Here is a 24,888-nt window from a genome sequence, read left to right on the forward strand (position 1 = left end):
TGACATTTTCTTGGTGGACTCATGACGCTTCTTGGGTACCACCATCACACAGGACCTCAAACGCAGTAGCCCACCACCACTTCCATCATTAAAAAGCCCTAGCAGAGGGCGTACTTCCTGAAGCAGCTGATAAAATTCAGCCTGGCAGCACAGTTGACGAGGCAGTTCTACACCGCAGTCATCGAGTCCATCGTCACCTCTTCAGTCACTGTGTGGTACGCTGGAGCTACCACCAGGGACAAGAAGAGACTGCTTTGTGTTGCACGCTCTGCTGAGAAGGTCATTGGCTGCAAACTCCCCCTGACACAGGAAATATACACCTCCAGGGTATTGAGGCGCGCAGGTCAGCTGACCCGCCTTAGACTGGACAGTGTTTTCGACTTGCCTCCATCTGGCAGGAGGCTCAGATCCATTTGGACCAGAACCTCTCGCCAAAAGAACTTTTTTTTCTCCTCTGCAGTTGGACTTGTAGGACTTCCCACTCCAGTCGCTTTGTTTCAGTCACATGACCCTTTGTTATGTTTGTACCTGAACCGCTCTGATCAGTACCTACACGACTTGTATATATATAAGCTATTTAATAATAATAATAATAATAATAAATTTTATTTAAAAGCGCCTTTCAGAACACCCAAGGTCACTTTACAGAAAATACTTAATAATATACAATAAAACAATAATAAAACCCAAACAAGAAAAAACAAAGAGAGAAACAGTTCAATAAAATCAGAGGTTGTAGGCAGATTTAAACATGTGTGTTTTGAGTTTTGATTGGAAAAGGGTAAAACTGTCGATGTTCCTGATGTCTGGGGGAAGTGAGTTCCAGAGACGAGGAGCAGAGCGGCTGAAAGCTCTGCTCCCCATGGTAGCGAGACGGGCAGAAGGAACCGCAAGATGGATGGAAGAAGAAGATCTGAGTGAACGGGATGGGGTGTGAATACTTATAAGGTCTGAGATATATGGAGGAGAGAGGTTGTGGAGTGCTTTGAAGGTATGAAGGAGAATTTTGAAGATGGACCTGAATTTAACTGGGAGCCAGTGAAGCTGCTGGAGAACCGGGGTGATGTGGTGAAAGGAAGGGGTTCTCTAATATTTCTCTTATTATTGCCACTTTATACGATTATTTTAACGTGATTTTTTTCTTATTCCTTATATTTTGAATACATCTGAAGATTTTTAAAAGAATATTTTCCCCTTTAACTGTTATTTTTTTCTTATATCTCGTTCCAGGAGGCTGTGCAACAACAACTACTGCAGAGTCAGATGGAACTAGTTCTGTTATCCACTCACAGCTCATCTCACTAAAAATGGCTGATTCCTAGAGCTGGTGCATCTTCTATCCGTCAACCAGAATGCCCAGTGAAGGCTCCAGGCTTGCTTAAGGATCTCTGCAAGCAATGGTGCATTGACTCCTTTGGCGAAGAGCAAAGTCGTCATCGTGACGTGTCAGTGCGGCTGGAATAGTTGTCAGGATGGTCCAGTTGTCTTGGATTGCAAGAAGAAAATATTCTGTTCCTGCTGCCTCACCTGTTGTCAACACCAATACCACAAGTTGGTAAGATGTTATAATAATTTATCCTCCACGATTCCTCACAGTAGCTCATAAATCAAATACAAAGTAGAGCGAGTTTTCTCTCTATATGTTAACAAATGTAAATTTCTTAATTTTTTTTTTTAGCAACTGCAATTTCTGATTTTCTGTGTTTAGGACTGAGAGTATCCAGGGTCAGGGGAGGCTCACAGCTGCAACCTCACCCCGATTTGTCCTCATGGATGAAGCGTTGGGGAAAGAACTCTGCTAGGTTGCTATACCTGCTGAAAAAGGATCCCAGACATGGGCGGCGTGCTGGAACTGAAACCTGTGGCTGGGTTTTTCATGTCGAACGGTGAAACGTCATACAGGGCGGTCTGCAGACAGTGCTTAAGGACGCTTCCTCTCACTGACCACTGCATCAACTGGGTTTGCTGGGCTGGCTCAATTGATAGCCGTCACACCACTAAGGCAAATTCAAAAATATGCATCAGAAGATGGATTCACGAGTACAAAAGACATGCCGCTTAACAGTAGCAGTGGTCTGGCTGTATCTCAGGAGAGAGTACGGTCCCGCCAGAGGGCACAGCCTCCTCCCATCTTCTGCACCATCTTCCTGAGGTCACCAGCACTGAGCCAGATGTGGAGAATGGTGCATGCAGTTATGACCTGTAATAGAGAATAGAACAGAATAAAATCTTTTTCACAGTCAGTGGTGGAAAACCAAGAAAAAACACAAAAACAACACACATACCACATCACATTAGAGCCTCATTTAAAGGTTTAAGAGCTGCGGGGATAGGGTAATGGGCTCGAAACACGGGAGGCGACATCGCCTCTCCTCCATTCAGTTTCAATGAGACGTGCGCGACAAAGCGATAATCGCGGGTCTCCCTCCTACCAAGCAAAACGCGAAAAACGTGCGTGTGAAATTTTGTGCTCGTGCACGTGTCGTGCACAGGCGACCCAGCGACGCGATCCCAGAAAGCTGAAACATTTTCAACTTTTCATCGCTGTCGCTCGGACGAGGACCAATCAGCGGAGGTTTCATTCACTGACCAATGAGCGGACAGGATGCTCCGTACAACTCCGAGCAAACATGGAGGAGAAGTTGATTATTATTATGTTTTATAGTAAAATCAGAAGTGAGATTTCACATAACTCTAGCAGCACCTTGTGAAACATCATATCTACCACTTTATTAACTCTGAACCGCTTAAATAACCTTAATTCCCTCCAACCTGACACAGCCAAGCAAAACAACGGAAGTTTCGATTTCGCCATGGAACAGAACGCGTAGACGGCTTTGCCGCTGGCCGCTGCCGCGGGTCGCCTCCCATGTGTCGAGCCCATTAGGGTTTGTGTTTAATATTTAATTTGTACACACATCTATAAGTGTGTGTTGATACTATTGTACATGCTAAAATACTATGGTAATGAGTAATTACAATTAACCAGTGGCTACTCAGTTATATAAATAAAAACTAGCTAAAGTTAGCGTGTAAGTCCTTAAAGCTTGTGGCCTAAACACAATTACGTTACCTGGGTTTGATTATCTCTCCGCCGTAAGAACAAACGCTGCCAGTGACGCGAGTAAAGCGGCTTTATTTACCTAAATATGTAAATGATGAAAACACAGACGTCTAGCTCAAACTTTCAAACTAAATAAAAGCAGACGTTACTTCTGTGACGCTGGCCAGTGAAGAGGTCTTTCATCACAGACACCAAGGCCCTGGATGGAAAGCAAATGTTTGAAAATTACATATTTTTTCTTTTTGAAAGAAAAATTTTTTTGATTAAAACTAAACATAAACCATTGACTGGACCCGTCAGCCTTAAACAGAAAGAAAGTTTGGGATTTAGTTTTCTGTTGACAACTGTTTTTATTGCAGCTTTTCAAAATTTGTTTAGAAGTTTATTTTTGTAAGTTCCTTTTTCTTGGGTCAGTTGATAAAGAAACAAAATAAGCAATTTTTGTATCAATCAAAAATCTGGTTTACAAACAAACAAAAACAAGTTTCGAAAAGAAACAATTAGGAGACAAACAAAATGTGCGGTTGTCAAAATTATACTTTTTCTGTTTGAAAGAAAAACATTTAGGTTAAAACTAAATATGAACCACTGAGTGGATCAGTAAGTCGGTCTTTAATAGAAAAATTAATATTTTTAAGTTACGTTTTGGATTTTGTTTACACCTTTTTTTTTTAAATTGCAGTTTTTCTACATTTGCTTTGAACTTTGGTTTTTTTGTTAGAAGTACCTTTGTTTTTGATTGATTAATAAAGAAACACAATTACCTCCATATGAAAACACATTAGAGACTGTCAGTCTGGTGGGAATATCCTAAAATCACTAGGTCTTTTCTTGTGGACTTGCACCCATCTGGAGCGAGCCGGACGTATTGCAACACAAAAAAGTTTTGAACCTCACAGCTAGAAAAGGAAAATATCCACCTAGGAGTAAATAATCCAAGGTGCTTAGTTGATACCATTTTAGGACCTTGTGGATACACATGGATTTGACAGATATTCAAAATATTTATATGTTGTACTGAAATCCCTGCATATACCATATAATAATATGGTATATGCAGGGATTTCAAAATGAAATTAAAGACTTTTTAAGACCTTCTAAAGATAAAACAGTGAACTAATAAACCATTAAACACTCATATATTATTTCTAAATACTGTGGAATAGGTGGGGAGAGCAGAATAAAGAGAGAGAGGTGAAGAAGGTCATACAAAAGCCAGCTTGAACAAGTGAGTCTTCAGCTGCTTTTTAAAGGAGACCACTGAGTCCACTGATCTCAGGCTCAGGGGGAGAGAGGTCCAGAGTCTGGGGGCCACAGCAGCAGATGATCTGTCACCTTTGACCTTTAGCCTGGTGCTGCACAACCAGTAGGCTTTGATCACTGGACCTCAGGGACCTGCTGGGGGTGTAGGGACTAAGAAGATCACCAGTGTAAGATGGTGCTTGTCCATGTAAGGCCCTATAGACCAGAACCAGGATCTTGAAATGAACCCTGAAGTTGACTGGCAGCCAGTGAAGCTGGAGGAGAAGCGGGGTGATGTGGGTGTGTTTGGAGGACTTGGTCAGAAGCCGAGCACAGGCGTTCTGAACCACCTGTAGACGGTTCAGGGAGGTTCTGCTCAGACACGTGAAAAGAGAGTTACAGTAGTCTAAGCGTGAGGAGATGAAGGTGTGGAGAACTGTCTCAAGTTCAGAGCGGGACAGAATGGGACTCAGCTTAGCAATGTTCCTGAGATGGAAGAAGGAAGAGCCAACAAGAGAATTGACATGAGAATCCAGGGTGAGAGCTGGGTCAAAGGTCACGCCAAGATTCCTGATGGAGGGTTTGGTGTGGGAAGCAAGCTGACCAAGAGAGTCTCTGACTTTGGGAACCAGCTTGTCTGGGGCACAGATGAGGATCTCAGTCTTGTCTTCATTCAGCTGAAGAAATGTTTAGCTCCACTGACTTTAAACAAACAACTCATTTTAAAACTATAGATACAGTCAGGTCCATAAATATTTGGACATCGACACCATGCTAACATTATTGGCTCTATACACCACAATGGATATCAAATGAAACGAACAAGATGACAAGATGTGCTTTAACTGCAGACTGTCAGCTGTTATTTGAGGGTATTTACATCCAAATCAGGTGAACGGTGTAGGAATTACAACAGTTTGCATATGTGCCTCCCACTTGTTAAGGGACTAAAAGTAATGGGACAATTGGTTTCTCAGCTGTTCCATGGCCAGGTGTGTGTTATTCCCTCATTATCCCAATTACAATGAGCAGATAAAAGGTCCAGAGTTCATTTCAAGTGTGCTATTTGCATTTGGAATCTGTTGTTGTCAACTGTCAAGATGAGATCCAAAGAGCTGTCACTATCAGTGAAGCAAGCCATCATTAGGCTGAAAAAACAAAAGAAACCTATCAGAGAGACAGCAAAAACATTAGGCGTGGCCAAAACAACAGTTTGGGACATTCTCAAAAAGAAGGAACGCACCGGTGAGCTCAGCAACACCAAAAGACCCGGAAGACCACGGAAAACAACTGTGGTGGATGACTGAAGAATCCTTTCCCTGGTGAAGAAAACTCCCTTCTCAACAGTTGGCCAGATCTAGAACACTCTCCAGGAGGTAGGTGTATCTGTGTCAAAGTCAGCAATCAAGAGAAGACTCCACCAGCGTGAATACAGAGGGTTCACCACAAGATGTAAACCATTGGTGAGCCCCAAAACAGGAAGGCCAGATTAGAGTTTGCCAAACAACATCTAAAAAAGCCTTCAAAATTCTGGAACAACATCCTACGGACAGATGAGACCAAGATCAACTTGTACCAGAGTGATGGGAAGAGAAGAGTATGGAGACGAAAAGGAACTGCTCATGATCCTAAGCATACCACCTCATCAGTGAAGCATGGTGCTGGAAGTGTCATGGCGTGGGCATGTATGGCTGCCAGTGGAACTGGTTCTCTTGTATTTATTGATGATGTGACTGCTGACAAAAGCAGCACGATGAATTCTGAAGTGTTTTGGTCAATATTATCTGCTCATATTCAGCCAAATGCCTCAGAACTCATTGGACTCATTGGATGACACTTCACAGTGCAGATGGACAATGACCCAAAGCATACTGCAAAAGCAACCAAAGAGTTTTTGAAGGGAAAGAAGTGGACTGTCTTGCAATGGCCAAGTCAGTCACCTGACCTGAATCCGACTGAGCATGCATTTCACTTGCTGAAGATAAAACTGAAGGGAAAATGCCCCAGGAACAAGCAGGAACTGAAGACTGTTGCAGTAGAGGCGTGACAGAGCATCACCAGGGGTGAAACCCAACGTCTGGAGATGTCTACGTGTTCCAGACTTCAGGCTGTAATTGACTGCAAAGGATTTGCAACCAAGTATTGAAATGTATACGTTTCATTTATGGTTCTTATTCTGTCCCATTACTCTTGGTCCCCTAACAAGTGGGAGGCACATATATGTAACGTGAGGAAGTGTGGGTTTTCTGTCACAAAGGTGGTGTTGGACTCAGCTGGGTCAAAGCTGGGTCATACTGTTGTAATTCCTACACCGTTCACCTGATTTGGATGTAAATACCCTCAAATAAAAGCTGACAGTCTGCAGTTAAAGCACATCTTGTTCGTTTCATTTGATATCCATTGTGGTGGTGTATAGAGCCAATAATGTTAGCATTGTGTCACAGTCCCAATATTTATGGACCTGATTGTAGGACCACAATTTTAAAAATGCAGGTTTGAGCATCTTTTCTGACTTTTCATTGAATATTTGTGCCGAATTTCCACAGGAGAATGATAGTAAAAGTACCAGTAATATTTTTAGATCGATTTCTGTTTATTTATAATATCAACATCTCATTGAAAACATAAGTTTGTTTCTTACTAATTTCAAATCTCTTCTAGAAAACATGTAAGGAAGATGTGCTTTAAAGGGGTTTAGCTTGTATGTATCTGAATGGCAACCCCAGCACCTTGTCCGTGTCTGAATCTTCGTTGGGTTTTAGCATGAACATGTCCAAATGCTGGGAAATGTGTTTTGACCAACACTTAAATTAAAACTGATATTAAGTAAGGGTTGTTATTGCCTGCCATGGTGGCAACCCCTGAACCCACTGGTGGACACCGCCGGTTAGAGATGCGGTCAAGCTGAACCAAACAGTCCTATCAGGTCTTTTTGGCTTGTATGACTCGAGAGCAGGGGTGGGGGTGTTTGCGCACGTTCCACTGCTGTTTCTCACCAGTATCAGCTGATGGAGGGCTCTAGTTTTGCTGTGCCGTTCGTGTCAGCGAACACGGTAGGGTCGGGGAGGGGGGCGGGGCATGACACTTAGCCTGTCGGGTGGGCAAGCAAAGCCTGGTTGCCCGCCAGGCTTATAAGGCGCTGGGGGAAACCCTGGGTGGTCATTATAGGGGGTCCTGGGCTACTACAAATACAGACAAAACCATTTAACAGCTCCTTTTCCATTTAGTTTCATTATGATGACTCCACTGTTTTGTCCTGCCTGTCTATTTTTGTCCCTCTCAACCCCTGTTTGTGTTGTACGTCTCATTTCTTCCTGCCTGTCCACTCCAGCGAATACAGTCCAACATGCCACAAACATAATAAAGGCCATGGCGCAACAGGAAGAATATCACACATCCCTCTGGCTGTAGAGTAAAACTGCTCTGGGGTCTCATTTATCAAACACTGCGTAGAATCCTTACTAAAACCGTACTTAAGCTCAGCAAAACAAATGTACTTACACCAAGCAGGTTTGTGATCTATCAAACATGGAGGACGCTCAGCTGCACACAATCTCCGCTTCATAAATCAGAGACTAACCAGAATGTTTCTCAGCTGCATTTTTGTCACATCCCGCCCTCGCCACGCCCACTTACTGCCATATATAGTCAATGCAAAGTGCCTTGTGGACCTCATGCATATACATAAGCCAGCTGTTGCAGCGCTCCGCCAATGACATGGCGACCGTAGATCAAGGCAGATCAAGGAAGCGCGATTTCACAGAAGCAGAAGTTGAGGTACGTGTGAGTGAGGTGGAGAAATGAAAGGAAGTGCTTTTGCAAAACAAATAAGAGAAAATCCACCGAGTGGCACAGCGTTGCTGAAGCCGTCAATGCTGAGTTCTTCAGAGAGATCTGTGGCGGATATAAAAAAATTGTCCAATCGGGATTCGATCCCCAGACTCCCGGGTGAAAGTCACGCACGCTAACCAGTCACCCAAACGGAGATCTCCCTTGTTCAGGTAGCCAGGGCGCATGATCAACCGGGTCACAGTGACAGGACACACACTGTCACAGACGCATGATGTTCTGTCTCAATCGGTCCCCCTGCTGATCCTCTGCATTCCTTATTCTGTGCTTCAGGCTGTGTGTGTGTGTGTGTGTGTGTGTGTGTGTGTGTGTGTGTGTGTGAGTGAGTGAGTGAGTGAGTGTGTGAGTGAGTGAGTGTGTGTGTGTGTGTGTGTGTGTGTGTGTGTGTGCGCGTGTGCATGTGGGGGGTCTTGTTCTGTGTGAAATCGAAGCGGTACAAGTGATAATGCTGCAGGATTTCATAACTGTATCTTCTCAGCAGCAGCGCTGCAGGTGCTCTCCATGTCCAGCATGTGTGTAAGCCAGGTCCTTAGTCAACTTAAAGTTGTGCACATTTTTCTGCTAAGTTTTCTTTCATAAATCCCAAAGTTTGCTTGGAAAGTTGCTTACGGAGTTTTCCGACCGGGTTTTGTGTGTAAGCAAGTTTGATGAATGAGACCCCTGGCATGTTACGGCACCCAGATCAACCATTCTGTACTTCAGTTGCCAGGACAGGACAGGTTAAAAAAGTATTTTTGTGAGCCGTGACTTCCTATAAGCCCTGACCCTATCAAGTTACTGACATCAATAACACTATCTGCCAAGCACCTTTTATTTTATTGCAATATTTTTGTCCTTTGGTCCAGCAGCAGACCACAGAAAGAATTAAACATTACAGGAAGCTGATGCGTAGTCAGAACATCTGATTTCAAAACTCAGCATGAAAAAATATTTAGCTCCAAACTCTAAAACAGGACACTCCAAAACCATTAACAGGTAAAGCGTCATCTGTCCACGAATAGCTGTGGAGGTATTGGTCTGAGCTTACTGAGGAAGGAAGGTCGTTCGTCTGGGTTGGCTGTCCAACCGCAGGTCATCAGGCTGATCAGCGTGTCTCTGCTCGGGATGTCAGCAGACAAGCTGTCCAGGCTGGTGTCGGGACGCTTTCCACGCAGCACGCTGAACATAATCTGCATGGGATTGGTCACCTCTAAACAGAGAGAGTCAGGTGAAGTGAATGAGAAAGCAGCAGAACTGTAACAGGTGATGACTTACCTTCAAAAGGGATCTGCCTGGACAGAACTTCCCACATGATGATGGCATAGCTGTGATGACAGAGACGTGAGAGTTATGCATTGTTTCCCTTACACAGGCGTAGCCGTGGTGGCCCGCCATGGCTGAAATCCCAGCGCATCATCAGGGATAAAACCCAACGTCTAGTTTTTTTTGGCGCCGTTTCCCGAAGAAGCAGCGGGAATTACTCTGCTGTTGCTTGTGATCACAGCCGGCAGGCAGCAAGGAGGAGGAGGAAGGGCAGGGTGGTTACAGCTAGGGATGAGCCGGATACTCATTTCAGACGAGTATCCGGTACGGATAAAGCATTTGACGAACATGAGCATGACACGAGTAAAACTCGTAAATCTCTGTAATCGTGCTGAAGGAAAATCCTCATTGGGTAACTGACTGTCTTCACGCTCTGTGATTGGCCAGTCACATAGAGCGCCCGCCCCTCCCTACACACAAAATCTGCAGCCGAGAGCTCAGTCCGGCCCGTGCGCACACGCACACGCACACGCACACACACACACACACACACACACACACACACACACACACACACACACACACACACACACACACACACACACACACACACACACACACACACACACACACACACACACACACACACACACACACACACACACACACACACACACACACACACACACACATCTCTCTGTGCTTGCTTCACTGTTGCTCACATTTCTTCAGATCGCCTCTTTTTTGGTTGAATAGTGACTTTTTTCGTAACGTACGTGGTGCATTTGACAAGACAGAGCTGAAAACGGCTCGTGCTGCGTCGGTCACTGCCTCCGCTCCGGTCGGGGTTTTTAAATTTCTTTCTTTCTTTCTGTCTTTCTTTCTTTCTGTCACTCACTCACACACCTTAATAAACACTGTTTTGTTTAACTGTGTGTGGGAAAACGTTAGGAAAAAATCAGTTTAATCAAATGAAAATAAAATGGTTCTAGCATTTCATATTTCCTAGTTCCTACTGCATGAGTTCAGATGCATTAATTCATGCACTGAAATATTAATGTTCTGATTTTATTGATAAACTTGTTCTGTAATAGTTCCTTTACTGTTGTGATGTAAAATATTTAATCTCAATTCTGAGGCTGCTCTGTAAATAGTTTTCTAATAAACAATACACATAGTAACTTCTGATCAATCCACATCAATTTCAGATTTAAAATAATTTCCAAATAACAAATAAGGAGGTACATTCATCTGTGTGTCTCCTTTGTTCCGCATTAGTGATGTTTTCAGCACCAGAACAATGAAGCAAAGAAACAGATTCCTGAGTTTATGTTAGTAATTTTATTTATTAGGTGCATCTGACCTGTTCTATTTTTCTCTGAAATGAGATCAAATCAGTGCTTCTATGGGTTGTCTCCTCTCTGCACTAGAAAACTTTATTATAATGTTCACTGTAATGCATCTTGATGTTCAAACATAAGGATGCCCATCGGTACACTTGGTACCAGGGCAGCCTAGGTCGCAGGTCGATGATAGACTTTGTAATTGTATCATCTGACCTGCGGCCGTATGTTTTGGACACCCGAGTGAAGAGAGGAGCGGAGCTGTCAACTGATCACCACCTGGTGGTGAGTTGGATCAGATGGCAGCGGAAGATGCTGCGTAGACCTGGCAGATAGTGAGGGTCTGCTGGGAACGCCTGGCAGAAGAACCTGTCAAGACGGTCTTCAACTCCCACCTCCGGCAGAGCTTTGACCGCGTCCCGAGAGCAGTGGGGACATTGAGTCTGAGTGGGCCTTGTTCCACTCTGCGATTGTTGAGGCGGCTGTTGCTAGCTGTGGTCGCAAGGTGGCCGGTGCCAGTCGTGGTGGCAACCCCCGTACCCGCTGGTGGACACCAGAGGTTCGGGGAGCCATCAGGCTGAAGAAGGAGGCCTACAGGGCGTGGCTGGTCTGTGGGTCTCCGGAGGCAGCAGACAGGTACCGGATAGCCAAGCGGGGTGCAGCAGTGGCAGTTGCCGAGGCAAAATCTCGGGCGTGGGAGGAGTTTGGTGAGTCCATGGAGAAAGACTATCGATCGGCTCCAAAGAGGTTCTGGCAAACTGTCCGGTGCCTCAGGAGAGGAAGGCAGCAACTCGCTCACACTGTTTACAGTGGGGATGGGGAGCTGCTGACGTCAACTGGGACTATAGTCGGACGGTGGAAGGAATACTTTGAGGACCTCCTCAATCCCACCAATGCGCATTCCGAGGAGGAACCAGAGCCGGGAGACCTGGGGATGGACGGTCCAATCTCGGGGGCAGAAGTTGCTGAGGTAGTCAAACAACTACACAGCGGCGGAGCCCCGGGGGCGGATGAGGTTCGTCCTGGGTATCTCAAGGCTATGGATGTTGTAGGGCTGTCATGGTTGACATGTCTCTGCAACATTGCGTGGTCATCGGGGGCAGTTCCTGTGGAGTGGCAGACCGGGGTGGTGGTCCCCATCTTTAAGAAGGGTGACCTGAGGGTGTGTTCCAACTATAGGGGGATCTCACTCCTCAGCCTCCCTGGAAAGGTCTACTCCAAGGTACTGGAGAGGAGGGTCGATCGATAGTTGAATCTCAGATTGAGGAGGAGCAATGTGGTTTTCGTCCTGGCCATGGAACTGTGGACCAGCTCTATACCCTTGCAAGGGTGATGGAGGGGGCATGGGAGTTTGCCCAACCAATCCACATGTGCTTTGTGGATTTGGAGAAGGCTTATGACCGTGTCCCCAGGGGCACCCTGTGGGGGACGCTCCAGGAGTATGGGGTGGGTGGCTTTCTGTTGAGGGCCATTCAGTCCCTTTACCAGAGGAGCGTGAGTTTGGTCCGCATAGCCGGTAGTAAGTCGGACCTGTTCCCAGTGAGGGTTGGACTCCACCAGGGCTGCCCTTTGTCACCGGTTCTGTTCATCACTTTTATGGACAGAATTTCTAGGCGCAGCCGTGGTGTGGAGTGTGTCGAGTTTGGTGGCAGGAGAATCTCGTCTCTGCTTTTTGCGGATGATGTGGTCCTCCTAGCTTCATCCAGCTCTGACCTTCAGCTCTTGCTGGGTAGGTTTGCGGCCGAGTGTGAAGCAGCTGGGATGAGGATCAGAACCTCCAAATCTGAGACCATGGTTCTCGACCGGAAAAGGGTGGCTCGCCAACTCCGGGTCGGGGGAGAGGTCCTACCTCAAGTGGAGGAGTTTAAGTATCTCGGGGTCTTGTTCACGAGTGAGGGTAGGAAGGATCGGGAGATCGACAGGAGGATTGGTTCGGCGTCTGCAGTGATGCGGACGCTGAGCCGATCTGTCGTGGGGAAGAGGGAGCTGAGCCAGAAAGCCAGGCTCTCGATTTACCGGTCGATCTACGTCCCAACCCTCACCTATGGTCATGAGCTTTGGGTAATGACCGAAAGAACGAGATCGCGGATACAAGCGGCCGAAATGTGTTTCCTCCGTAGGGTGGCCGGGCTCAGCCTTAGAGATAGGGTGAGGAGCTCGGGCATTCAGGAGGGACTCGGAGTAGAACCGCTGCTCCTCCGGATCAAAAGGAGCCAGTTGAGGTGGTTTGGGCATCTGGTCAGGATGCCTCCTGGACGCCTCCCTGGGGAGGTGTTTTGGGCATGTCCTGCCAGCAGGAGGCCCCCGGGTCGACCCAGGACACGTTGGAGAGGTTACATCTCCAACCTGGTCCGGGAACGCCTTGGGGTCCTGCCGGAGGAGCTGGTGGAGGTGGCCGGGGAGAGGACGGTCTGGAGCTCGCTAGTTGGGATGCTGCCCCCGCGACCCGGACCCGGATAAGTGGAGGAAGACGACGACGACGGCATCTTAATGTTCTAAACAGATAAATTAAATCAAAGATATTGGTCAATAATGCCAAATATGTAAATTTGTGTTTCAGTCATTTTTACACTGGCTTAAAAATACTTCATTAAGTCTACTAAGCAGGGGTGTAGAATGTGTTTAATAGGACCAGCCCAGTAATGATCTTGGACCAAAATAAAAGGGGCAGAAAGTCAAATAAAGGGGGGCAGAAGGAGATGTTTTTCCAGACGCCAAGAAAAATTTTATGCCAACCCCCCCTGCAGTGTGTCACTGAGAGTTTAAAACAAAATTTATTCTTGTGCAAATATTGGTGTACTCACCTTTAATACTAGTTATTAAAATGCAGCAGTTGCTGGATCGGTGCTGATCAAAGTGGAGTGCATCAAATAAAACGATATTAACATAAAGGTGAGACGTGTCATAATCCCCCCTCCACCACCACCACAGCTGGAAAAATTCCTAGGGGAAACACTGTTATGTCACCATTTTCAGGCGGTACTCCCCCCAGAGAGAGGGGCATTCACACATGAGCAGAAAAACTACTTAGGGGAAATATGAGGATAGACAGATCTTTTGCAACAGTCAGTCCCTCTGGGCCAAAAGCTAGAAACTATAAAAAGGAGGGACTAACAGCCACAAAGAGGAGTGGATTTATGTAATAATCATCATCACTTCCCCTCTTGCATTTTATTTGAATGATGCAACTCATCTGGAATGAACAGAATGTAACCCGCCTCCTGCAGCGTTCTGGTTTGAAGGTAGAAATCTGACTGGATGCCTCGTCTCCAGCTCACCGTGACAGGTCAAAAATCTGCCTTTCACCTCCCCGCTGATAATATTCAGAACAAAGTCATGAACCCAAACATAACAAACCCAGCTAACGCCCACTCTGACCTCTCACCTGTACATATCGTGTTTAACGTCGGCCCGGCGGTTCTTGGAGGGTTCGTACTCCTCAGGGGGAATGTAGATCACCGTGCCCTCCATCTCAGTGGGCTTGGACCCAGAACCTTTACTGACCGACAGCTGCCGCCACTTGGAGAGACCAAAATCTGCAATCTGGAGAGAGGTTTAGCAGCCGGTTGGTGGAAAGACAGGAACGGATAGAGGATATGGTGTAATTATGATGTAATGACAGACGATAATGGTTTTGCCCATCTGTGCTAGTCTTACTGTGTCAGCGGCACATTTGGTTGTTATCTCTCAAAACAGGTTTGAAGGGAAGTCTCTGGGTGAACAGTCATCCGCTCGTTATTAACTGGAGTTGACCGGATTCAAGATGATTCAACTTATCAAACTTATCTGCAGGTTTATCGGAGCCTAATTTAAGACTTTTTAAGACCTTTTTCAAGGCCACTTGGACCAAATTTAAACTATTTTTTTTAATTAAATTTAAGCTATAATTTCCAGCTATTGCCTGGAACCGGTGCTAACCACATCGTGAACGTGGGATTAGCCATCCATTTACCATTAATGTTGCACTTCCCCATGGCGCAAACTCCCACTAACATGCTCATCCAAAAATAGCCCCCTTTCACCGAATGTGTACGGTTCCGCTAACGCCAACACCATACACAAAAAATGCTGAAGACTAACTAGAAATTCACGAAAATTTTATAGAAATAATAGAATCTTGTTTATTGGGTCTTTGGTAATTTAAGACCTTTGGAAACTATTTAAGGATTATTTGTCATTTTTAAGGATTTTTAAGGCCTTAAATTTGGAAAAGCAAATGTAAGACTTTTTAAGACTTTTTAAGGACCTGCAGATACCCTGTTACCGTTGCTATGACTTGGATCAAGCACATGGGAGTTAAAACTGCATGTGGAATAGGAGTCAGTCACAGTTAGGGCGGCAACAAACCATTATTTGCATCATCGATGAATCGGATAGGGTTTCAAATGGGAACATTTTAAAACTGCTAGGGAAACATCTTTTCTCTCATTCCTTTACTTTATTTAACAACAGAACATGATCAGAAAGCTGTTCAATAGCGTGTAAAACAACAAGCTATCACTTAAATGTATCCATAATTAAACTATGATCAGTAAAATGTGGTGTATTTCATTAGCATGTTCAGTAGCAGCTACTGGAAATGCTAACATTTTATTTCTACTAGGGATGTGTATTGGTGAAATTCTGGTGATACAATATGTATTACGATACAGGGGAGACGATACAATATATCACGATATATTGCGATACATTCAGTCAGACGATTTTGGCGATCTTTTTGACTAAATTTATTATAGGAAAATTCAATAAACAGTCCAAACTGATACTTAACATGTTTAACCGTAACAGAGGGATTTGCATTTCAATGGTAGAAACAAAACCCATTGCACACTGCTGCCAACTAGTGGTCGGCGTTTGAATTGCACCACAAGAAAAGAAAATACACAAATGTTTCCATGTAAATTCTTCCAAAAATTAGATACACGACTTTTGAATATCAATACATTTTTGCAAGACAAAAATATCATGATATATTGCGATATCGATATTTTCGATACACAGCTTTTGAATATCGATATAATATCGCTGGGGAAAATATCACGATATATTGCCATAATCAACATTTTCTTACATCCCTAATTTCTGCTGCTAAAAATGTAATGGTGATGTATCTATTAAGTACGGGTTAGCAATTATCCAGTTTAAATTATGTTGACAGATGCGTTTGTGAATTACATGCTACAGTGGCTTGCCGTAATCCTACAGCGGTGTTGGGCAGAGCAGACTCGAACCAGCAACCTGACTGCAGTGGTTCTGCTCCGCAGCAGACAGCTAAGAATAAACTTATGGGAACGTTTCTTCTGCTTGTGGAGTTTAGATATCATTAGTCTCACAACCATCCGTGCTTTTTCAGAACCCACACTAACTATCCAGTCTGCCTAATAAAAGATAGAACAACTACCGATTAGGTTTTCAAGGATTTGAGATTTCTTAAACTTAAATCCTACTCCTGCAGTTGTTAATATAAAAAAATATTAAATTAGTAACAAAATAGCTGTTGGCTCCTTTAATTTCAGTGATAACTAGTAAGGATAATATTTGGACTAGGATCAACTGAATTGTTGCCATCTAACAGGAATTAGGCTACAAAAAGGTGTGTTGTTGATTAAATATTAAAACGGCCCATGCTTCTGCTGCAGACTGATGCCATGAATAACGAGGTGCTTCATTAAACCGCTGGCATTTCCATCTTTAGAGACATCATTTAGCTCGGCGTCCTTTAACTTTAGTGAAATGCAGCAAAAGCTTTGATTTTTTTTTCCAGCATTTTCTACGTCCACCGCCTGGGACAAGTGCTGTTAAACTCTGGTCAGGTGACGAGCTGCAGCTACGTACTGCTTCAGCAGCACACCTCTGTCATTCTGTCCTCCTGCTGCTCAGCTCTGGGAGTAGTCGAACCAACAGCCCAGCCCGACTGGAAAACGTGTGTGGGGCGTAACAATTTGAGGACCAGGAGAGGGGGATCATGATATTTGAATGATTAACGCACAACACCCTCCATGCTCACCCCTACGTCACAGAAAGGAACCCACTGTGGGACTAAATGCTCACTTCTCTCAAGCACAGACCTTGACATGAAACTCCCCGTCCAACAGGATGTTCTGTGTCTTCAGGTCGTGATGTAAGAGGGGCGGGGTCATGTTGTGAAGGAAGTTCACTCCCAGGGCGATCTCATACAGAATCTTCAGACGTAAAGGCCAGCCGAGGACAGGATACATGTCCTTCTGCAGGTGGACAAATGTCAGGAGAGAAAAGAGAGAAATAATAGGAGTTTATACAAGTTTAAAAAAGGATCGACTCCCCAAACAGAAACAGGAATTCCCCCAGTCTGTTTCACTAGAGGACACTTGTTTCAAGCTTTTACTTTCACTTTCCCTCCTACTTACAGGAAAGATGTGAAGAAATATCTTGGTTCATGATGAATGATGCACAAAAGAGTTACAGGTAACGCAGCATAAATAGTAATGGCGATAAATGGCAGTGGCCTGTGTTTGTATAGCGCCTCCTTAGAATTCTACAACCCTCAAAAAGCTTCACCTCAGAATCATAACACATTCACTCTGAGAGCAAAGAGCTCCATTATCCACAGCTGCCCTGGGGCGCCATGACCTCCACCAGCATGCAGAGGGAGTTGAGTGTCTTGAACCAAGACTTGTCTCAATAATAATACATTTTATTTCAAGTGCCTTTCAAAGCTCTCAAGGTCACCGTACAAGACAAAATATAAGGAACAGCAAGCAATACAAACAACAAGAAATAACTGGTAAGAGTAATTCCCAAGGGTAGAGTCGGAGCAGTGCGATGGATAACAGACTAAGAAGAGTAGATGGAAGGAGGACAGTTACAGTCAGTTAGCCAGGCGGAACATGTGAGTTTTGACTTGAGACTTGAAGGTTGAGAAGGAGTTTATACTGCGGAGGTCAGGCGGTAGCGTTCCAGAGTTTTGGAGCCGAGCGGCTGAAAGCTCTGGCTCCCATAGTACTGAGACGAGTGCGAGGAACAGACAGGGAAGGTGAAGATGATGATCGGAGAGAGCGAGTGGGAGTGACAATGTGGAGGAGATTAGAAAGATATGGGGGAGCGAGATTATGGATGGCTTTAAAGGCATGAAGAAGTATCTTATAGTCAATTCTGTGTTTGACAGGGAGCCAGTGAAGTTGTTGCAGGACAGGGGTGATGTGATCAAAAGTGGAGGTCTTAGTGATTATCCGGGCAGCTGAATTTTGGACCAACTGTAGCTTGTTGAGTGATTTTAGAGGGAGACCGGAGAGGAGGGCATTACAGTAATCGATGCGACTGGTGACCAGGCTGTGGACCAAAATAGCAGTGGAGTGCTGACTGAGGGAGGGGCGGAGCCGATTGATACTGCAGAGACGAAAATAAGCAGTTTTTATTGTGTTGTTAATATGAGGAATGAATGATATGGTGTTGTCTAAGATGACACCCAAGCTCTTAGCTTTGGCGGTGGGGAGAAGTGTGGTGTTGTCGAAGCTGAGTGAGAATGAACTGGTCTTAGACAGAGAGGACTTGGTGCCAGTGAGGAGGATCTCAGTCTTATTGCTGTTGAGCTGTAGAAAGTTAGAAGAAAACCAGGATTTGACTTCGGTGAGGCAGCTGAGAAGGGAGGATGAAGGGAGCGGGGGGTTGGGTAGAGAAGTAGAGCTGGGTGTCATCGGCGTAGCAGTGAAAATGAATATTACATTTCCTAAAGATATTGCCAAGTGGGAGTAAGTAGATTATGAAGAGAGTAGGACCTAAGACTGAGCCCTGAGGAACTCCAGAGGTAACTAGCATGGGGTTAGAGCGGAAGGTGCGTATTGCGGAAGCCAGGATCGAACCTACAACCTTCTGATTACTGGGCGACCCACTCTACCTCCTGAGCTGCTGCTGCCCTGCTACGGTAACCAAGATGAGCTCATGACTTGAATTCTACCATATAGGTTGGCTGACGTGTTCATACCTCATGGAGAAGCAGGTCCAGGGAGCCGTTGCTCATGAACTCTGTGACTATACAGAAAAACTCTGGCTCGTTGCAGATCCCAAAGATCTGGATGATGTGGTTGAACCTGGCTTTGTGAAGCACCTCGGCTTCCTTCAGCAGGCAGTTCCTCTCTCTGCAACAAAGCAAGTCATTTGGTTTAAATAGGAATAAAAGTTCCAAAAACATCCTGCCGCACTGCCCATCAGTTATGCAACTCACTTCCTACAATGATTAGGAATACCGACTCTTTTTACTCCATTTAAGACATTTTAACCGATTTTAGCTCGTATGCACTGCTTTGCTCTTAACTGTTGTATTAATGTCTGTTTGAATGTTCCTGTTCTCTCTGTAATGTGACCTTGGGATTTTAGAAAGGCACCCTCAAATGTAATATTTTTAAGGGACCTGCCATTCAGGCAGGGCCATTACTGGACAATGTAATGTTTGTATGCTTTTCTTTTAGGCCCGAGCAGCAAAGCTGCAAAGGCCGATTGTATCTGCTTTGTTCATAGTTCTTCCCGCAAATGAATTGCCTTTTTGAAGGCCTTAACATATTCAAAAGCCCACAGTTGTTTGCAGACATGTCATACACATTTGTGATGTAATTTATTTTTTTATTTTAAAGGTCCTAAAAAAAATCCCAATTATATTGGCTCAACAGCGCCCTCTAGAATGTGAAAAATCAGCCTCCCCATTGACTTTTTTTTAATAAATAGAACAGTGTAGCGTTATTAAGATCCTATTGTCTGCCCTTAACAGCTGCCCCTTCACACAGTAACGTGTTGAAATCGCCAAGGTCGGATGCTGGTTTCAGTATGTTTACATTCCAGGAGAAGAGACAGAAGAAGAGAAGAAGAATGCTTTCCATTAATTAATCAAAGTACTTTATTCGTGATAAAGCTAATCAGAGCATATGTTGATCATTAATAATCAGGTGAATGATCTGTGAAATAAAGATGTCATGAGTTATGTGTTTAATGAATAAACAGGACTGCACCAGACAGACTGATCTGCATTGACATGGAAAAGCATGACACATTGTTTTCAACCAATCAGAACTTCCGTCTGTCGTAGAGAGAATCTGGGTTGTTTAATGAAGTTGTCCAATCCGGTTTATTAAGATTTGTAAACAACTAGGAGATATAAAACAAGGCAACGCCATTTTATACTCAGTTCCATTTTAACCTCAGTTCTGTTCAGTTGGAGGTCCTAAGGATTCCATCGTCATCATTAAGAAAGTTGCAGACTGGCCAGATGCACTTTCCTACTTTAAACTGAGAACTGTCAAGCTGGAGATTTCTGTCATTTGAACAACAAGACGACGTCCCTTCAAAATAAGAGCTGAACTCGCTGACGCCTGCCGATACTACTGGGAGTCGATCCGCAGACGGGCTTTGTAGTGCTGTGACCGCTGTTCTACCAGCTCCAGTACATCTGAAGGTCCGAGGACCTGGCATTTCCTGATCTAACACGGGAGACTCCATGGGTACGTAGTCACGGCACAAAATGGCGGCTCATGTCATCAGCTTCTGAAGCCTCGTGGTAGCCTAGTCATAACAACCAGATTCGCTACGTCAGCCTAGAGTTTTCTGAACAAAACGCACACACACACACACACACCAACACTATAACATTCAAATCCATATGAATCCATCATTGAGATAGTCCTGGTAGATTGTAAGAATTTATAATTATAGAAATTAAAGATTCTTAAACGATCCCAACTCTCTCTTTTCTTGTCTCTCAGTCAATACAGAGTGTTTAAGTAAACTCCCTGATGATAAAAACAACCACTTCTGACTATAATATTTAGATCTAAATACAGTGTATAAATATACAAACTACAGATCACTACAACAGTTATGAAAATTGGCACACTTTTAGTACTCACCAGTTTACACAGAAAAGTCTCTTGCACCAATTGTCAACATCAAACAGAAGGTCAGCCATTTTGGATTGAAACAGCGATTTTGACCGAGGATTTGGTTGTAGGGTCTGTAATTGATTTAACTACTTGGTCATTTTTCACATGATCGTCTTGAACATTTTGTGAGGTTGCTCAGAAGGGATGAGAGATTGAAACGAAACTAAGAAACTGAGTTTTTGTATATGCTGAAGGGGCGTGGTCCGGCCTCAAAGTTTGACTACTCGCCAAAAAATATATATAAATGGTTATAACTTCACAACAGAAAGGAATTGAGTAACCAAGTTTTCTATGCTTATTTCTCATCCGCCCCCAAAGAAAAATAAATGGTACAATGATGGTGTCACTTGAGCCCCACCCTCTCAGAAAAGAAAAGGTCAAGTTCTACTGTGAAAGAAAATCACCTCATTTCACTTAATCACTACAAATTTTTAGCTGATAACTGAAGAAATGTTGGGGTTGCTTGGCATCCCTTTATAGGAGTGTTCAAAAGAGGGCGGGGCTGTGGCGGTGCAGCAAATTCAGGCAATGCTGTGGCCATACATTTGCCTCCCATTTCATCATTTCTAAAGATATCACCACAACATTTCTGGTGAATTATCCTAGTTTGACCCCCAATAAAACGATGTAAAAATCTAGCAGGCGTGGCCTATTTTCTAAAATAGCACCCCCTAGGACCATTAAAACTGTCAGCCATGCTTTGAGTGAGGATTACAAAATTTCAGCCTTGACAGAGTCCAAATGTCACTGGGATTGAGTTGGAACACACCCTGCGGTCCCCGTTTTTAAATAGAGGGACCACCACCCCAGTCTGTCAATCCAGTGGAACTGCCCCCTATGTCCACACGATATTGCACACCCGTGTCAGCCAACACAGCTCTACAATATGCAGAGCCTGAAGGAACTCCAGGTGGATCTCATCCACCCCCAGAGCCTTGCCACCTAGGAGGTTTTTGGACAACCTCAATGACCTCAGCACCAGAAATTGGAGAGCCCAACTCAAAAAGTCCCCACACTCTGCTTCCTCACTGGAAGACGTGCCGGTGGGAATGAGGAGATCTTCAAAGTACTCCGCCCACCAATCCACAACGTCACGAGTAGAGGTCAGCAGCACACCGTCCCACTATAAATAGTGTTGGTAGCGCAATGCCTTTCCATTTCCTGAGGCAGCGAATGGTGGACCAGAATCTCCTCGAAGCCATGCAAAAATCTTGCTCCATGGTCTCACCAAACTCTTCCCATGCCAGAGTTTTTGCCTCTGCGACTACCCAAGCTGCATTTCGCTTGGACTGCAGGTACCTATCAGTTGCCTCTGGTGTCCCACAGGCCAAAAAGACCTGATAGGATTCTTTCTCCAGCTTGAAAGCATCCCTAACCGTCGGTGTCCACCAGTGAGTTTGGAGGTTGTGGCAACAACAGGCACCGACAACCCTGCGGCCACAGCTCTGGACGGCTGCCTCAACAATGGAGGCACGGAACAGGGCCCATTCGGACTCAATGTCCCCCGCCTCCCCTGGAACATTTTGTAAGTTCAGTTGGAGGTGGGAATCGAAGCTCCTTCTGACAGGAGACTCTGCCAGACATACCCAGCAGATCCTCACAATACATTTTGGGCCTACCAGGTCTGACAAGCATACTCCCCTACTATCCGAGTCTTACCACCAGGTAGTGGTCAGTTGACAGCTCCACCCCTCTCTTTACCCGAGTGTCCAAGACATGCAGCCGCAGATCAGACTAAACGATGAGAAAGTTAATTCTTGAGCTGCAGCGTACAGTATCCTGGTGCCAAGAGCACATATGGACACCTTTATGTCTGAACATGGTGTTCATTATGGACAATCCATAGCCTTAATTCCACTAGGGTTGTCACGGTAACCGGTGTAGCGGTAAACCCCGGTAAAAAAAGTTGACAATAATAATAACCGTCTTAATTTAAAAAAAACATATTATCTCGGTGGATTACCGTGGCTGCGGTGTAGGCGCGGTGACCCTTACCAGCCACCGTATCATCTGCTGAAGTTGCCGGCGGCACATGAACACGTTGTTGTTTACAACCAAAACTTTCTTGAAGCTAAAGCTGAAATAATGGCCAGAGGAGGAGACGGCAGCGCTCAGGAGGACATTTATTATCCCTCAAAGAAGACAAAGTGGGAAGTACAGGCATTTTTTTGGATATTTGAAGAATGCCGAGGGACAGCTGATAGAAGACGGCTATCCTGTTTGCAGCACGTGCAGAAAAAGTGTCTGTGAAAGGCAGCAACGCTTCATATCTCATGACACATCTGCGTGACCATCACCCACAACTCTACAGTCAACGCAAGGCAAGCTAACGTTAGCGCTTTAGCTAAAATGCGTGATCCGAGGATTTGGGTTGAGGGAGAACGCAACGAGTCGCTATATAAAGCAGCCGCAGCGCCGCTACCTGCATATAAACCGTGTCGCGGACACCGCCATGTTGAAATGACGCTATGCATTACGGGGCTCCCAGGGGCAGATAAGAGTTGGTCTCTCTCCGAGAATAATTATGAATTTAACAACGATTACTGCCTGATGACATTTTCCCACATCTGCAAAGCTCACTGGAAGGACACAAACCGAGGACAATATTTTCCTGATATAGGGTTTATTACTCAAGTAAGGGTAAAAAAGTATCTGATTAGAAGGCTACTTGAGTACTGAGTATCATCTGGACTAATATTTTTAAAATGATGACATCAAACAGACATAAAATAAGAAGTTATGGGCAAATATTGGTATTTTAAAGACTAAAGGGAAAAAATGTAAACAAATAAACATAATTACAAAACAACACATTTTAGGCAAAATTTAGTCACAAACTGAGGACAATATTTCCTGACATACAGGGTTTATTTAGTTGTCTGAAAATATAACATGTTTAAAAAAAATACCGCGATAATACCGAAAACCGTGATAATTTTGGTCACAATAACCGTGAGGTTAAATTTTCACACCGTGACAAACTTAAATTCCACTAGTACCTGCTTTGCGCGACACCACTCTAATTTAGTTTAATCTAGTCTACACTACACGTGAGGGTCGTGCTTCCATTGCAACGGAGAAAAGACACTTCTGGGTGGAGTTATTTTTAACAAGGCAGTCCTTGTGTTACGCAGTCATTCTGTAGGCGACTCAGACATGTAAACAATTACAATGGTGGAAAGTTTTAGAACGTCCCCATTTTTTCATTTTTTTAATGGAAATTATGCGGTTTAATGTCACATTGCACTCTGAAATGAAAGCACAGTGCATATAAGCAATTAGAGTTTAAAAAGAAATCATGGCATTAATTTATAGACCAAAATGTATTCTAAACTTTTGACTCATCAAAGTAGCCTCCTTTGGCAGATATAACAGCTGAACACACTCGAGGCATTCTTTCTACAACAGACATCAAATATTCTTCAGAAAGTTCTTCCAGATCTGTTGCAGAAGGTCCCATAAATGTGTGGTACTTGTAGGTTGCTTTGCTTTCACTCTTCAGTGTCCAGTTCATCCCAAACCAGCTCCATGGGGTTTAAGTCTGGAGTCTGTGCTGGCCACTCCATGTTTTCAAGCTTACCATCTTGTTCTTTTTTCCTGAGGTAGTTCTGGCATAGCTTGGACTTATGTTTTGGGTCATTATCTTGCTGTAGGATGAACCCCTGACCAACTAGGCGCATACCAGAGGGTACTGCATGGCGCTGAAGTATGCTGTGGTAGCCATTTTGGTTCAGGGTGCCTCTCACTCTGTACAAGTCACCAACCCTGGATCCAGCAAAACAGCCCCGGACCATCACACTTCCGCCACCATGTTTGACAGTTGATGTGGAACCACCCTTTCACCTACTCGATGGCGTACAAAGATCCTGTGTGATGAACGGAAGATTTCACTCAGTCCATAATACCTTCTTCCAGTCTTCAGTAGTCCAATGGTGGTGTTTCATGGCCCAGGCAAGCCTCTTTCTCTTATTCTGACGTCTTATAGCGGCTTTCTTGCTGCAACTCGTCCTGTCAAACCTGCAGCTCGAAGTCTTCTCTTCACAGCAGAAACCGAGACTTGCTTACTACGACCACTATTAAGCTGTGCTTGAAGCTGTTGTCCTGTGAGCCGCCTATCACACAAGCTGTTAACTCTCAGAAACTTGTCCTCTGATGCAGATGTGGCTTTGGACCTGCCAGACCTCTTCCTGTCAGAGTTTGCACCGGTTTCTGAGTGCCTTTTGATGGTGAAGGAAACTACTCA

The 24,888-nt window shown here is 44.6% G+C and overlaps 1 protein-coding gene across 1 annotated transcript in view; it reads right to left on the reverse strand.

Moving 5' to 3' along the window:
* The window catches only part of ripk2 (receptor-interacting serine-threonine kinase 2), a 37,622-nt gene that overhangs the window by 9,276 nt on the left and 3,458 nt on the right, over positions 1-24,888 (reverse strand). Inside the window, exons 2-6 of the mRNA XM_054752067.2 lie at positions 18,701-18,854; positions 16,809-16,964; positions 14,126-14,283; positions 9,410-9,459; positions 9,183-9,344 (exon numbers count right to left, since the gene is read on the reverse strand). Of these exons, the coding sequence (XP_054608042.2) occupies positions 9,183-9,344; positions 9,410-9,459; positions 14,126-14,283; positions 16,809-16,964; positions 18,701-18,854 (680 nt within the window). The remainder of the gene's footprint in view (positions 1-9,182; positions 9,345-9,409; positions 9,460-14,125; positions 14,284-16,808; positions 16,965-18,700; positions 18,855-24,888) is intronic.

This window comes from Nothobranchius furzeri, chromosome 11 (genome assembly GCF_043380555.1).
Source record: "Nothobranchius furzeri strain GRZ-AD chromosome 11, NfurGRZ-RIMD1, whole genome shotgun sequence".
Lineage (NCBI taxonomy): Eukaryota > Metazoa > Chordata > Actinopteri > Cyprinodontiformes > Nothobranchiidae > Nothobranchius > Nothobranchius furzeri.